Source organism: Balaenoptera musculus, chromosome 5 (assembly GCF_009873245.2).
Source record: "Balaenoptera musculus isolate JJ_BM4_2016_0621 chromosome 5, mBalMus1.pri.v3, whole genome shotgun sequence".
NCBI lineage: Eukaryota > Metazoa > Chordata > Mammalia > Artiodactyla > Balaenopteridae > Balaenoptera > Balaenoptera musculus.
The window spans coordinates 118,673,173-118,690,016 of NC_045789.1; the positions used below are offsets into that span (position 1 = coordinate 118,673,173).

At 37.3% G+C, this 16,844-nt stretch overlaps 1 protein-coding gene across 4 annotated transcripts in view; it reads right to left on the reverse strand.

Annotated features, from left to right (window-relative positions):
* Window positions 1-1,908: 1,908 nt before the first annotated feature.
* Window positions 1,909-16,844, reverse strand: part of PDE5A (phosphodiesterase 5A) — a 149,218-nt gene continuing 134,282 nt past the window's right edge. For all 4 annotated transcript variants that reach the window (XM_036852451.1, XM_036852448.1, XM_036852450.1 and 1 more), the window contains exons 18-21: window positions 15,172-15,235; window positions 9,801-9,875; window positions 8,378-8,461; window positions 1,909-6,236 (exon numbers count right to left, since the gene is read on the reverse strand). In XM_036852451.1, coding sequence (XP_036708346.1) covers window positions 6,099-6,236; window positions 8,378-8,461; window positions 9,801-9,875; window positions 15,172-15,235 — 361 coding nt within the window. In that variant the 3' untranslated portion in view covers window positions 1,909-6,098. The remainder of the gene's footprint in view (window positions 6,237-8,377; window positions 8,462-9,800; window positions 9,876-15,171; window positions 15,236-16,844) is intronic.

A 16,844-nucleotide genomic window follows, 5' to 3' on the forward strand; every position in this document is an offset into this window, starting at 1 on the left:
GGCATATATGCTGGATTGGTGTCATGTAAAGCCTAAAACCCACTCCTGTTGGGTAGGGGAAACAGTGATATGAAGTGAAATATGGCTCTAAAAGTAATTAATATAGGGGATATTAACGTTTAAAGCTATTGTGATAGTTCATGTTCATTCCTTTTTTCTCCCCCTTAGCCATGCAATCTTGTCCCTTAAATTCACTTAAAAAGATGAATCCTAAAATGTGCCATTGGGATTCTGTCAGATGACTGAAAGAGTCAACTTAGTTCCTGAATAATTTACACACCACACACATACACGCACACGCACGCTCATACGTACACTTAAAATGAGGCAAGCATGACATTTAATTAGATTTCTTTTGATTCAAATAATTATTTTGATTCTATTCATAATTCTTATGGATTTGTATTTTGAAAAAATGGGTTGTAAACTAGAAACATAGAGTTTTTCTCCTGCCAAGGCTGAATATAGCTTAAAATCAAGGAATAGTCTCTGCAGGTTCAAAGTGTTTCTGTTAATTTGTTGTATGCCTTAAAAAAACAGAAAATTATATACTGACATTTGCATATATCAAATATATATATCAAATATATCCCTGTTTGCTGAGAAGGCAGCACAGTTGATAGCAAGAATGTGGGTTCAAGAGAGTTGTCACATGCCTCCCTTTTCTACAAGAAGGGATGATGTCTCTGTGGGTGGAATATTGAGTATCAATCAGAGAGACTTCAGGTGATCAGTTATTGTTTGGGGAAAATCTTAAAGAAATGATCCTGGACAAAGGAAAGTAAGCAAATCTTAATTCCCCATTGATTTTTTCCGTTTGTTTTTCTTTAGCTGGTAAAAATCTTTTAAAAAGCAGTTTTATTCATTGTTTGTACCCAGTAAGATTACTTCTTTAAATACAACTGGAACTGTGGCGCACTCTAGTGATCAGAAGATCTAAAATATTGTTTTACATGAGCTTTTAGTTTACTTTTGCCTTTAGCTTTGTGAAGTAGGCATAGCCTAGATATTCTGCTCCACGTGAAGAGGGCTTGTCTAGTGGCAAAACTAAATAACGAGTCAGAAATCTTGCATTTAATTATACCTCCATGCCTCTAGACTAGCAGCACTGAAGCACGGTGGTACCTGGGATTCTGTGATGGCATGGCATTAGCTATTACTAGATGAACTAAAGGAACGTTAACTCTAAAATCCCAAACAAAACCAAATCTGCTGGGTGTGGGAAATCGTGTATCTATCTAATGCTTCTAGGTAGCCCATTTGATCCACTAAGAATGGATTTGGGACCTTTTACTATTAACATTCAAAAAGAGAATTAAGTGGAATAAATACCTGCTTTCAAACTAGACAGATCTGGGATCGAATCCAGCTCATGCCATTTGGCAAGTATTTAATTCCTAAGCCTTAGCTCCACATGCAACCTGAGGATGGTAACAATCACCCTCTATAAAATTGTTAGGGACTTGAGAAGTGGTGAGGTGTATGGAAAATGTTGCCCTCAAACTGGTAGCAAAGAATATTAACAAAAAGAATATTACTGAGGTGTCTAGGCTGAGGAAAGAAAGGAGTTTATTAACCACATTTTTTTCAGCTAGTAGGACCACAGGTTAGCTTGATTAAAGTCTCTCAAACTATTGGGCCCATTCTCCCTGCCTAAAATTCAGAGTCCCTAATAATCACACAACGCTCATACCTACTTGTTCATTCTTCTTTTTATTTTTATAAAGCATGGCAAAATGAGGAAACAACTGACAAGTGAAGAGTTTGCGCAATGGAAAACCACCCTGACCATCTCTTGACTTTATAGGGATCATAGGTGGGTAAGTGTTCCTTTAAAGTGATTTTGTCATAGGAGAGTCACATGAAATGGTTCTCGTGGTGGGGGGAGAGGAAAGACAAGAAATCAACATTCACAATTATTTAAAATGACTTAAAAGCTAAACATAATATACATAGTAACTCCTTTATCCTAGTACAAAAATAGTGCCAGAAACTATATATTTGTTCAAATGTATTGAAAAGGTATAAGAATACAAATAGATATTAACAGTGGCTAGTGATGATTCATAAGCTTTTTCTTAAACTGAAGTAGAAATTTATATTTTCAACTATTTACATGGTGTTCAACATCTATTAAGACATGTTTACACAGACTTTTGAGAAGCATATGGAAGGGCAAAGTGAGCTTTAATACTTTCTTCCTCACTCCCTACGCTGGAGCAGAAGGGGTCCAAAACTGTGTGCAATTCAACAGTCTAAGAGAACTCTTGAGTAATCTCTACCTGGCTAGCATATGGAAAAATAATCTACATAGTGGAATATATGACTCCTTACTTACATAAGGTGTTCTCTAAGCTATCAGCAGGCTAAGTGATTCATGCTTGCAAGAAGACAAGATGTTCACTGACAGATTCTTAACAAGTTCCAGGTAAAGAAGGTCCTTGGAAAACTATGTAATACATATGTTATAGATGGAAATGAAAGTGATAACTGTACCCTATATTTTCACGTTAAATCGGCAGGATCAGAAGCTGGTAAGTCTCTTATCCAGCACTCCCTGCAGAGACTGTGAGCTCCTTGAGGTCACTGCTCTCTCTCCCCAGTGGAGCACAGTGCCTGACATGCAGCAGGAACTCAATAAAAGGTGGATCGAGGCATGTCTAACACTGAGCAGTTACGTTATACCACCTTGTTTTGACTGTAGTTGTTCCCAGGAGAGGAGAGCAGTTACATCCCTCCCCCTCCCCCTTCTTAAATCAATCTTGTAAAACAAAACAAACAGCATTTCTTTTGATGGCCTGTAAAGCTTTAGGAGTACAATCAGGTGGAAAACACAGGAAAATTGAACATCAGATTGGAGTAGGTCTAACATTTGTGCTCTGTGCTGAAAATAAAGGCACTTCACTGCTAGGCAAGAATATATCTGTAACCGGTTTCCTCCCACAATCCATTATTTCCAGTACACTTTCATACACTTTCTTTTCTCCAACACTCCTATGGAAGGAAACCATTCTTCATAGTAAAGAGATCAGTGGTGAAACATCATCGTCCAGGGTTTGTACCGTGAGATGAGGTGCTCAAAGAGCTCTAAATCTCACACGTCTAGTGATCTGCATGAGAAGCCAAAGAAATGTACTATCTTTTTCTCAGTCTTGGAAACTCAACACAGGAAATGACTTAAGGGATTAGATACCTTGCTCTGTGGCCTGCTATCCCATTTCTGACAGTGGTCTCCAGGGCCCATTAGGGCTTACACAGTAGCTGCCTTCTGTGACATCCTCCTCTGAGACAAGGCTTAGCCCAAATGTAACTCCTTCAACAGCACCACTTGTTCACACTCACAGAGGTTAAAGAGACTTACACAAGTTCACACAGGATTGTGGCTGGCAAAGGCCAATCCTGTGAAAAGTACAAGACCAGGCAATTTTATAGACATCTTCTCACAACTTAGTAAAATAGTGGGAACTTTTGGGGCTGAAAATTGAAATGAAATGGTATCATGGTACTCAGCTGTAATGAAAACAAACAAACTAATCTAGAGCAAGAACAACTTCTTGCTAGGTTACAGGTAATATAAATATAGGGTAGGGTGAGAGAAGACTACATATATATATATTTTTTCCAACTTGAGAAGATACTGGAAAGGAAATATTCACATACGAAGAAAATTTGTGCCCATGTACCAGGTAATAATCCATGTATGGAATGATTTTCCTAAAAAAGTAAGAATTATTTGAACCAAGTAACCAGTCCTAAAGAAGCACTCTTCTTCTGTATGAACTAAAATACTCAAAAATGAAATAGGTATGGCACTGCCCCACTTCTTTCAGTTTCTAAACTAGTAAGGTAAAATAAACCATTATCTAAAAGTAAACCAAAAATTTATAATCTAAATACACCTTCTTGCTTGTTAAAATGACACACATACAAATCCTCCGTACATAGTCTACTGTGTCTTTAAAAATCTCGGTGACATATATTAGAGGGCTCTAAACAAACTACTAAAGTATTTGACTACAGATTTTCGCATAACTGCTAAATCACAATGTATACGGCAAAAAGATAGATAGGTTGTTAAAGACTGCTATTCTTCAGACAATTTTTCTATACTAAGGAATTGTGTCTGCATGCATAGGTGTATACCAGTATGTAGATACGTTATTTTAGTGACAGTCTTTGTAAGTTACACACCAGTGCCACCAAGAGGCAACCTCACAGATTTCACCTGTATGACATAAAATAGAATAACATCTTGAAAATACAGGTGTCACAACAGTAATACATAGCCCTTACCGCTACAAAGTAATGGCAATACAATTTGTTTTGCTTTCTTTTTAAAACCTGAAGGGTAAGAATAAAGCCACTTTATGTCAAGATACATATACACACTCAGAATTTTTAAAACTTAATGAATATGTTGAATTTTAGGTAGTTTAGGGAGCAAATGGTTATGAATGCAAAACATGTTTTAATGAAAAGTCTCTGAGAATGCTGCATTATCATATCCCCAAGAGCTTTTCTATACAAACTAGTTATAGAAACTCAGAAACTTTATTCAGGGGTGGGGAAGTGGGTGAACAGATCAAACAAATACCTCTCCTTCCTACTCTTGCCCACAAACATTATTGCATATTTAGAGCAGATTTTCTTTTCCTGAACTAGGTTCTCAGTTCATTATCTACTTCTCCAATATGTAATAAAAGTGTCTTTAGGGGCACACATGTACAGTGGGAATACAATTAAATGGGCTCAAATTCTAAGAAAGTGTTAACATTTTCTAAATGTACTAAAAGCTGTGAGAAGTAGATACCACTAACTACAAGCTCAGGGCCAGTGTTCAGGGTGCATACCCAAACTTCTGTGATTCTGGGTTGACTAGTCCTGTAAACCAAAATATGGCAGTTTCTCAGTCACAAACTCAATACTGCTAAGTTTACTCAAGCTTGAGGTTTCTTACCATATTGTTCCCTCGATTTAATTTTTGACCCTAATATCAAGGATAGCCCTTTGTTTGCTGTTTGTACTTTTCTCTGTACTCCATTTAACAAACAGGAAAAAAAATATGATTCATTTTGTACCCTCTTATCCTATACAGTCATCTCTCACTTCAGGCCAGTGCTCCCATGATCACTTTTTCTCGCTCTCCTGTTGAGTCTTAAAGTGTTGACTTACAAGCTGTGGCTTATAAGGTGAACGATAAGGAAGTTATTTACAAAAGGAAGTTCAGGATTCAGAACACTCACTGACTGTCAGGAGTGTCTTCCAGCAGAACGTCCTCTTCATTGGCAGCCATCCTTGGCTCTTCCATTTCTGCATCACACTCATCCCTCAGTAAAGTCAGTGACTGGATCTTCTCCCAAGGTTTCCCCTGCTTTCCATCAGGTAGGTTAGATCAAAGTGAGTTTATGGGTAGCCTTTGGATAGATTTATTGCATTGAAATGAGAAATTTCTCTTCTGCCTGTTCTCTAAAACAACAAAAAAAGCAAAATAATTAAATAATGCCTTTTCTTTACAGTACTACCTTATAGTACTTTCCATTTGTTTAAAGTTTTAACTTTTTTTGTTAAGGTAATACAGTGTTGACAAATATACCCCATTCCTCTTAAAATCCACTCAGCCAACATTTTTCTCTATTCTATGAAGGTTTTAAATGTCACAGAATATATTCACTTTGCTCCTAGCCTGTTTTTTAAGAAAAACTATTCCAAACATTCTTGAAAGATTGGTAATTCAGAAAACACAAAACCAATTATTTAAAATCCCCGGCAAGAAAAAACAAAAAAACCAAAAAAACCAGCCTCAGTGCAAGAATGCAACTTGTACCTCGCAGTACACAAAATATCACAAACAAACAGAGCTCGTATCCATGTGCTAAGAGTAGGTGTCATTGATAATCTCAGTTCAGTGGCATAAAACAAATATACAGAAAATATGCAATAGTCCTCTAAAAACATTTCATGCTGTGTTGTCAAAAGTTGTGCAAAAATAAAAATACAGCAGTGGCAAAGTATACACCAAATCTGTACAGTGTATAGCAAAACTAGGCATACTGCAGAATACACCATCTGTAAACTTCAACTCTGCATGAAGAGGCCACTCAGTTCCGCTTGGCCTGGCTGCTTTCCCCATTAATCAGTGTCTTCTCCTGCTGTTCTGCAAGAGCCTGCCATTTTTGCTTGTTCTTTCTGCAGCCATCCAGCAAAGGGAAACAGTCCTCCGACACGTGGGTCAGGGCCTAAAGAAAGAAAAGAAAGCCAGCAACTAGATGGCAGCTAGGAAATAAGCCCTCTCCCAGGCCTGACGCAAAGGGCCACATTGTACACTCACTTCATAAGCAGGCCCACTGTTGGGATTCTCACAGACTGTGTGAGCACAGATCATTTATGAACGATTCCTCTTAAGCTATACAGACAGGGAGTACATGCTGAGAGAGAGACAGCAAACAAACACACACATCCCAAAATAACATTATTGAGCTATGGAGACAGATCTGTGTGGAATCGGCTTTGCAGAGAAATAATCCATCTGCTTTTATGTAGTGCAAATGGTTCTCCCTAAGTGTTGACTGCCTTGAGAGCTGCTTAGTTTTTCTGTTTTTCTGTAAAATGACTTTATTCAATGTACTTAAGTAGATTTTTATCCAAGATTATAACAAACATTAATTTATAACTATATGTATATGTTTAATATAACTAAACATTATTATTTACCAACTACAGTGCCATAAATATTTAGCTACAAGTATGTTCACTGCAGATTTCTTTGTAATAGACAAACACTGAAAATGACTTAAATACCCAACAACGGGGTTAGGAATATCGTGTTACTATTTTGCAGCCATTAAAAATGTCATAGAAACACATTTGAAACAGAAAGATGTATCTTATATTACGGATCGCAAAGAGCAATTTTTGTTAAATGAAAAATATATGAAAATGTCATAAAGCATATGCACTGAAAGGAGATAACCGTGGTTATCTCAGAGTAGTAGAATTATAAGTGATTTTATCTTTTTGCTTCTTTGTATTCTGATTTTTCTATAACAACATATTACTTCTGTAATAATGGTAAAAATGCATGTCTATATCAAATAGAATTCAACAGGAGAGTCAAATAAAATGAATCCTTGCACAAACAGGAAATGTAGAAGGATGAAATCTATAATGGGTGATTTGACTGTTAGTTTGACTATATTTACAGGCATGGGAAAAAAAAATCAAGAGAGACATTAGTGTCTACAACTGAGGAACTATTAATCCAATCCACAAGAAAAGCATCTGTTATGGAAAGAATGAGATATTCAGGGATGTTGGAGACACTGCTCTGAACACACTTCTGCACAGATTGCCGAGAAAGGTGGGGAGACAGTGGTGCAGAGGCCTGACAGCCAATGTTCTTCTGTCCTGTTTTCTTTTGCTGTCTCTCCTGTCCTTCCCTCCTCAGCCACAGCTTCTTTCTTAAATTTATCCACTGGCTAGAACCCTGGACTCAGGCTGAGAACTGGATTCTAAATACAGTTCTCCCACTAACTACCTGTTTGGGACAAACATTTCATCTCCCTGGAAGTTGGACTTTTTACAGATTCAATGACGGAATCTGTGAAATGTCTGGATTAGAAGATTTCTAGGGTTTCTTCTGGTCTTGACAGTCTATGATTACTCCATGATAAATGTTCTTTTCCCAAATACTTTTAAAATTTAAGACAGTTTCCCGTTTAAACGTCTAAAGACAAGGATAGCATCTACTTTCTATATTTGGGGCATGAACATCTAAACTAGTAAACTGGATGTTTTAGGGAGAATATCTTTACCAAAAAAATAAATAAATAAGCAAAAAAAAAAACCCAAAACAAAACCCCAAGCCAACAGGCATATGGGAATGGGAACCTGCAATATTCTTCTGGCCGCCGCCTTTTAATCGTCATAAAAATTTTCTTAAGCCACACTCTGACAATGAGAAAAAGTTAGATAACTATTTTTCCTTATTTAGGCCAAAAGTCAGACTTAAAAAGAATATGCTCTTAAACAGAACATAGAGTATGCACAGTGTACCTCCTTGAGGGAAGCACTGGCACGTGATTTTTCTTAGCACTCCCTACACGAATTTGCTGGGGCCCAGCACGTGGTAGGCACTCACTAGGTAGTTATACGTGAATGAATTAACATTTCTGAGAAACAGTAAATATAAAATGTGTTCCTTGTTCAGTACAAACAGCATGTTCATGAGCAAAAGAAATAATCCTGATAATTTTATTTCTAGTTTGTTGATTAAGACTCAAAAAATATACGCCTGGTGTTAGTCGCTTCAATTTACTTTAGGTTTTAATTCATAACATGGTCAAAGCTTAGCAAGTCTAGTAGTTTTCATAATAAATACCTCATACAGTTGCAAGCAGATGGCATCTATGAATCCAACTTGCATACTTGGGATTTTGTTTTTCTTCTCCCTGTTCATTAGGTCCTGAAAACAGAAACAGACACATACAGATCTGCATTTACTTAAAGAACACAATGCAAGTTGGCTCTAAAAAGATGAATCACTGGGTTAGCTGAGGAAGGCTAGATAACCTGCCTACCTGCCTTCTTACCACACTCAGGAAGGCCCTGGTCCTCTCTCCCGTGTTCGCCCTGGCTGTGACTTTCCCCACATGACCCCCAGAATTGATCACTGACCTAGAATCAACTGCTGACCTACAGTCAAGCACTGACCTAGAGTCCACTGCTGACATGTATTTGGAGAACACACATGCTTTCAAACTGTCTACTGATGTGGCATCAAACACTCTCAGCTTTGTGGAAAAAGCCACTGAGGCCACAGTTGATTACAATTCAGTTGACACAGAGAGCTTTTTGAGTGAAGATTATGCAGATGTCACTGCTGCTTATTCCCAGGAGCTCATGACTGGTGCAGCGGACAAGCCCAGCACCTCCACGGGGAGCAAAGAGTCTGTCTCAGTGCTTGTTTAAAATGAAGCAAATTCTCCATTAGCTGCGACCATCACTCTGCCACCCACCATTTTCTGAGAAGATTCTGAGCTTCTGAACAAGCCCACTACTAGATAGTAGGAGACTGAATAACTGCAAAAGACTAATGAGACATAGAATGTACCCAGGGGAGGATAAAAAGCAGGGTGGAAGGAATGGTACACAGATGGAGGAGGGGCATCTCGTAACCATGTCCCATTTAATGTGGGCTCAATAAATGTTCATTTGAATTGAAAAAAAAGACTCTATGCTTCATTTCCGGGAAGAACTCATTCATTTCCAGGAAAAACTTCTCCAGTGGTTTAAGAAGAATCTTCTTGTATTCGAGATTCCCTACACTATACAAAAAAAGGCAGTATGTATCAAAAAATCTTTAAAATCTGTGTGCCCTACAACACAGCAATTCTGGAATTTATCCTAACAAGGTAATGAAAAATGGCCCACAGATGTTTAGCAACAAAGATGTTTATCAAAGTGCTGTTTGTAATAGTGAACTCTGCAAACATTGTACCAAAAAGTAAATTATGGTTACATCTATTTCATGTAACCAATTATATATGATATATAAGACAGCATCTGTTAGAATGAAAAGTGGCTTATGATATTTAAATGGAAAAAGTAAATTACAAAATATAGGTACAATATGATGACTTGTTATTTGCTTATTTTCTGTAGCAAACACGTATAATCTTCTAGTAAGAAAAGTTTTTAAAAATAATGAGAAATTCTGTTCCTAAGATCTCATAGAAGCATAAAAAGAGTCTACAATAAAAAATGTATATGAATAATTCCTACCAGCAAGGTCTCATACTTACAGCAGGCTCTATGTTGAGTTCTTTTCTCTCTCTGTCTCCTTGGTCAAAAAATTCAGTGGCAACAAGTTCTGCTATCTGAAATCAATAACAGACTAAGTTTGGGTAAATAAAAGCATATTACTCTGTAAAACAGAGACTTTCAATGAAGATAATAAAATCTATCAAAGCTGTAGCTTTCAACCACATCAGTAAAATTAGAATAAAGCAGTAACAACTAATAGAAATTTTATTTGTTTTAATGTGTACCTAATCACAAAGGCTAGAGTTTGTAATCTTCTATAATTACACAGAAAAAAGCAACATTATTTCAACTTCAGCAGTCAGTGGAAAAAAAGTACCGTGTGCCCATCTGTATGCATAATCAGCGATATATTTATTAAGCATCTGTTGTATGAGGTGCTGTGTAAAACACAGTATCAAATAGGTCCATATACTGAGACTGATTGATATGCCTTTTAGGTTTCTTTTAATCTACCAGTTCCTTCTCTTCTCTTTTTAAAAATAGTCCTTATAATTTTGGTTGTTGTTGAATAAACTGGGTTGTTTATCCTGCAGTTTTCCACTGTCTGGATTTTGTTGATTGTGTTCCCATGATGAAATTTAATGTTTCTCTGTACCCTGTATTTCCATACACCAGTAATGAGATCTAGACACTTGATTAGATTGAGACTTGAAATTTTTTTTTTTTTGGCCACAACTCTTTCACAGGCAGTGCCCTGTACTTCTCTCAAGGGCTGTATAATGCCTGGTTGCCTCTCTCTGTGAGATTAACAACCCTTCATGATCTCTGTCTAGATTCACTAATTAAGAGGCTGCAAAAATGTAATATGCAAAGCAATCATTCCTTTTTCCTTTATAGCTGAAATAAAATAAAGTTCCCCACATCAATTATTTAGTTACCCTAAAGCAGCGGTCCCCAACCTTTTTGGCACCAGGGACCAGTTTCGTGGAAGACAATTTTTCCACGGACCAGGGTCGGGGGGGATGGTTTCAGGATGATTCAAGTGCATTACATTTATTGTGCACTTTATTTCTGTTATTACATTGTAATATATAATGAAATAATTATACAACTCACCATAATGCAGAATCAGTGGGAGCCCTGAGCTTGTTTTCACTTGCCACTCACTGATAGGGTTCTGATACGAGTCTGCAAGCAATTGATTTATTATGGTCTCTGTGTAGTCAAACCTCTCTGCTAATGATGATCTGTATTTGCAGCCGCTCCCCAGCGCTAGCGTCACCTCAGCTCCACCTCGGATCATCAGGCATTAGATGCTCATAAGGAGCATGCAACCTGGATCCCTCGCATGTGCAGAGCGTAGTAGGGTTCTCGCTCCTATGAGACTCTAATGCCGCTGCTGATCGGACAGGAGGCAGAGCTCAGGCAGTAATGGGAGTGATGGGGAGCGGCTGTAAATACAGATGAAGCTTTGCTCGCTTGCTCGCCCACCGCCCACCTCCTGCTGTGCGGCCCTGTTCCTAACAGGCCATGGACCGGTACCAGTCCTTGGCCCGAGGGTTGGGGACCCCTGCCCTAAAGTACAATTTGTATAAATAAAGCACGAGAAATACTTGATTTTCTCTGCTTTAGTAACTATGAAAAAAAAAAATAACTTGGTTCTCTAGCATCCACCAAAGATGACTATGGAAGGTTTTGTTTTATTATTTTTATTATTATTTTGAACTCTTGGATTTAAACATTATAATGTATTTCAATCCTCACTGACACTCAGACATTGTTCCATTTTGGCCAGCTGAGAGCATGTTAAGTTGGCTTCTTTGTTCTTTCGACATGGCTTCATCAGTCTTTGATTGGTAGCTTCCTCGCTTTCTGCTATAACAAGATGTTCTAGGCTCATCTTGTACATTGCCTGCTTTGGAACCGCAATCAGCCATTTCATTGTGGAGCCCTAATTCCTTTAAACTGAGGTATTTGGAAACCTCAATCTGGGCACTAGGTTCATTCATTACTACCAGGGTGATCATTATTTTTAAGCCCTTTTAATGGATGGAGCTAAGATACAACGTAAGTTCATACAGTATTTCCTATTCAAATTCAGGACTACAGGATTTCTGCAAAACCTTATCCACCTTAGATCTTTATCTTTCCACTCATGCTGAAAAATCCTACTTCTCAACAACACCAATCTAATTTTTCATTTGCTTTTATCCCACATCACCCACAATGGTGACTGAATGTCTATACAAAATTGCCACTAATATGATTAAAAACAGTTTTAAAGGTTTCTTTTTCTTGGAGTTCTTTTTGTTCTCAGTGTACATCTCGCCAGAGTTATATGGTCAAATTACTGTTTTAATGTCACTTGGAATAAAACAGTCCCTCTCAGTGTGGTTCTGCAACCAAAATCATTTTGTTTCATTTTACTTTCAAGGTTAAGTGATTTTTAAAAAATTCAATTTATTTTATAACTATAAGAGCAATTTACATGGTTCGTAAATTAAATCTACAAAACAAGTGCATGCAAGCAACTCTAGCTTATATCTCTGTTCCCTTTATCTTATTCCCTTCCCCTGAGGGAAATAATGAACTTTTTTGTGATTAATCCTTCTGTTTTTTAAAATATAAGCAAATATGTACATATATTATTTCATCCCCTTCTCAGATAAATGGTAGGATACCATACCCATTTTTCTCTGCCTTGCTTTTATTTTTTTTTACTTATATCTTTGTAATCACTCCCTAGTAGTATATAGAGAATCCTCATTTCTTTTTGCTGTTGCAAAGGATTCATCATGTAAATGTACTATAATTTATTCAATCAGTAACCTATTAATGAACATTTGGGTTATTTCCAGTGTTTGCTATTACAAATAGCACTAAAATGAATAGGCTTGTGTAAATGTCTTTTTATATTCTTGCCAGTACATTTTGGGATAACATTCTTAGGAGTAATGGTAAATGAATTTGTGTATTCATATACTTCTAAAGGGTTATAGTATTTTGCATTCCTTTTTTACCCACAGCTTCCCCAACAGAGTATGTGGTGAAACCTTTGGGTGTTTGCCAATCGGACAATTGAGAAATGGTGTCTCAGTGCTTTTCTTAAATGAAGTAGAATTTACATACTGTGAATTGCATAGACCATGGGTATACAGTTCAGTATATTAATAAAAGCATGTAACTAGGTAACACACACCCCATCCAAGAAATAGAATATTTCTGTCACCCAGAGGGTGCCCTCAGGCCCTTTCACAGTGAATCCCAGCACCTTCTTCCCTCCCTCCCCACCCAACCGCTATCCTATCAATTAGTTTTGCCTCTTCTAGAACACCACATAAATGACATCACAGTATTCTTTTGTATCTGGCTTCTTTTGCTCAGTTTAGTGTTGATGAGACTAATCCATGTAGTTGCCTGTATCAGTTTCAGTTTCTTTTCACTGTTGAGCAGTACTCCACTGTGTGAAGGAGTAGTGTACTACAATACGTTTATCCACGCTCCTGTTGAGAGACTTCTGGATTGTTTCTAGTTTCTGACTATTAGGAGTAACGCTTTTATTGTAATGAGATTCTGTACAAGTTCTTTTGTGTCAGTGTAGTTTTTGTTTGTTTTGTGTTTTGTTTGTTTGTTTGTTTTGTTTTGTTTTTTTAAGGTCACGCCTCGTGGCATGCAGGATCTTAGTTCCCTGACCAGGGATGAACCCCTGCCCCCTGCAGTGGAAGCACGGAATCTTAACCACTGGACTGCCAGGGAAGTTCCATGTGTCAGTGTAGTTTTAACTTGCATCTTTTCTTATGATTGAGGTTCTGAGAACCTTTTCAAATGAGTAAGAGCCATTCACATTCCTTTTTCTATCAACTTTTTGTTCAAATCTTTGGCCCATTTTCCGGTAGGGTTGTTGGTCTTTTTCTTCTCTATTTTTAAGAAGTTCTTTAATATTAGGGATATTAACTATCAGATAAAAGTTGCAAATATTTTTACCTGTTTTTCATTGTCTTTCTTATAGTGTCCTTGCCATGCAAAAAATTTTCTTAATTTTTTAATTTTCTTGTAATCAAATTTGTCAATCTTTTCCTTTATTGATTCTGCATGTTAAGCCATGGTTAGGAAACTTTTCTCACTCCTTGTTTATAAAAGAATCCACAAATGTTTTTATTTAGTACTTGTATGGTGTAATTCTCTACACTGAACTCTATGCCCCATTTGGAATTTAAGTATGCAGAATAGATCCAATTTCGTCTCTTGCCATCCGACTATGGAAGATGGGAAAATCATCCTAACATGATTTAGTAAAGTCTATTTTCCCCCCAGTTATTTGAAATGCTATCTTTATTATATACTAAACGTTCTGTGCAATTCTCAATGTTCTATTATGTTCCACTGGTCTGACACTAATACCAAACTGTTTTAATTATAGAGGCTTTATAGTGTTGCTTTTTATGTCTGGACCCCAACTTCACTGCTGTACTTTTTCAGGGTTTGATTCAGAAAAAAGAAAGAGTAAATGAAAAGACAAATTCTTCCCTCTCCCATTCTCTTTCCTATTTGGAAATGGGCATATAGTCTTATTTACTATGGAGCAGGAAGGTCTGTAAAGACATTTCTTGAGTGCTTGTGGCACGTCAGCTTTGGCACATTGGAGAGTGCGCTCCCGATACTCTTTTCTCAGCACTTGTTTCATGAGATGAGCCTGTCATTACTGGGCTCCGTGACTGTGCAGCCCAGAGCTGTGACCAACAGCGCGGCCAGTAATCTCAGGTAGTACATTTAGGGTTCAAGGTGTAATCTCAGAAAACAGAACCACAACATACACATCACTGCAAATACACCCACCCCTTCTTCTAGCTTAGGGCCTTTATTGCCTCTGCAAGATGTTAACAGCAGTTACTTATCTAGAGAGAGGATGTACTTCTAGCCTCCTAGCCACAGGCCCTGATCAGATCCTTCCTGACATCTTATATCAACACGTCCTATACTTCTAAGCACCAGAAATGTTTAAGTTCTACCTGTTAATGCCTATTTAGTTGAGGTATAGCCTAATACGCTAACCGTAAGAAGATTAAGTTTGCTTCTTCTAAACTTTAATATTATTAAAGGGATGTGTTAAAAAAAAATCCCCAACTAAGCCAGCAGTAGTATTGGAATTAAACTTTGTCAACAGCTAGGTTTTGCTGTGTTAATATAGATGCTTGCTTTCTTAATATATCTTACAAATATTATTAAGTGCTAACGAGTCCTCCAAAAAGGAAAACCTGTTTATGTCCAATTATCTTTTAATTAGCTTTTAATACTACTTAAAATTTAGATAAAAAGTTCCCCAAATACTTCAAAAACTACATTTAACAGTAAAGATTTTTCTTATTTTGACTTTTTAATGATTACTTTTATCGTCACTAAGCAACATACCCGTTGTTGGATAGGCCAGGGTTTTGTAATTGCAGAAAGATCACAAGCTGTCATCAGCATCGCTCTGTTAAGGGAAAAAGAAGCCCAATACTCCTGTTTACTTTTATGTGAATACAAACCCTAGTAAATAGTTACTAATAAAAAAGTTAAATTAAAACCCTCTAAACTATGAGGATGGCAGTTTATAGACTAAAGAAACAGAAATAGAATTTACATACAAGCAGGGCTGATACAGTGATATCACAGTGTCATTGTTTTGGTTACCCAGTGAACTACTGGAATTTGCCTTCACACTGTCTCATTTATCTCCAGATGAGCAGCAGGAGAGAAATTATTAACCTTTGAGCCAAAGCTTGCCTGCTATTATTTTTTTTTTTTTTTACTTTGGTCTTCCAATCTAAGTGACAGTATGATGAAAACACATTGATTACTAATAATTAACCATTAAAGGATAACTTCAGCTGTCCTACTGATAAAAGTTCCGTGACAACAAGAACTATGGTGGGTCATTCTAATTCACTCAACACATGTAGTGACTCCTATGTGAAAAGCCTTTGAATTATTGAACAGTATCTGCTGGAGAAAAGAGGGAAATGAAAGGATGATGCTGTTTATTCCTTTGCTTGTTAGAGAAGTTGAAAACCATGCTGGAGTCTGGAGTCTGTGACAAGGCGCTCTAGAACTCAATACTATATAAAACTACTGTATGGAAATAGTTCTCTCTTTAGTGCAGTGTTTTCTCATGTCAGGTCCAAATACCTGCCATCTAATCCTTTTAATTTGTTTGAAGACATAGGCAAAAAGGCCATCACTGTCATATAGAAGCACTCAAGGTAAAGGACTGGATCACTTGTCCCTCTAGGGAAACCCAACCTAAAAGTACATTCTCCCTAACCATATTAGGCCACAAAGAAAATGGTTTTCTGCCTCTAATTCTATCTCTTATACCAACTCTCTCGCAAGTCATGAGTGCACCAGAGAAATCTTTAATCATGAAGGATTTCAATAATACTTGCCAATACAAACTGCCTCCCCCAAAGAAGACTATGCACCTGTGTGAGCTTAACTACAATCTGGACTGTGAAGAGTGGAAGAGGCAACGCAAGCGCTACACGTCCTGAGTGCTTATCTGCCGAGAGGTCAGAAGTTAGGAGAGTGGAGCAGTGAAAACTGTGGCACAGACTTGGAATTGTGGTCAGATTCCACTTTTGTCATTGAGAAAAACTGTTCACGAATCACAGTAGCGTGTCTGTACTTTTCTAAGGCACCGTTCTAAAAACATGTTGAGACTCTTAGGTGAAGCATGGCTATAGAGAACGGACAGCTGGGCATTTGTATGTTTCCTTATAATTTGCATCTTTGTTTGCATGTGAAGTAATACCAATCTATTTAAAGAAATGTTGGTTATAAAATTGTAATAGAGCACTATCCTTAGTATTACTACCTCTATCTTTTCTTTATTATTGACACTTAGCTCTTTTTTATTGATCCAGTTCTTGTCATGACAAAGGCAGTGATAGTAATAGCAAAGGATGGGAGGGCGGGACAGAGGAACAGGTGAGGAAAAACAGAAACCCTGAAGTTCTGACAGCGCTATTCAGCTGTCACGTAAGAGAAGTAAACACTTCACAGCCATGTTCTCGCTCCTACATTCTTTAGGATGATATTTTCAG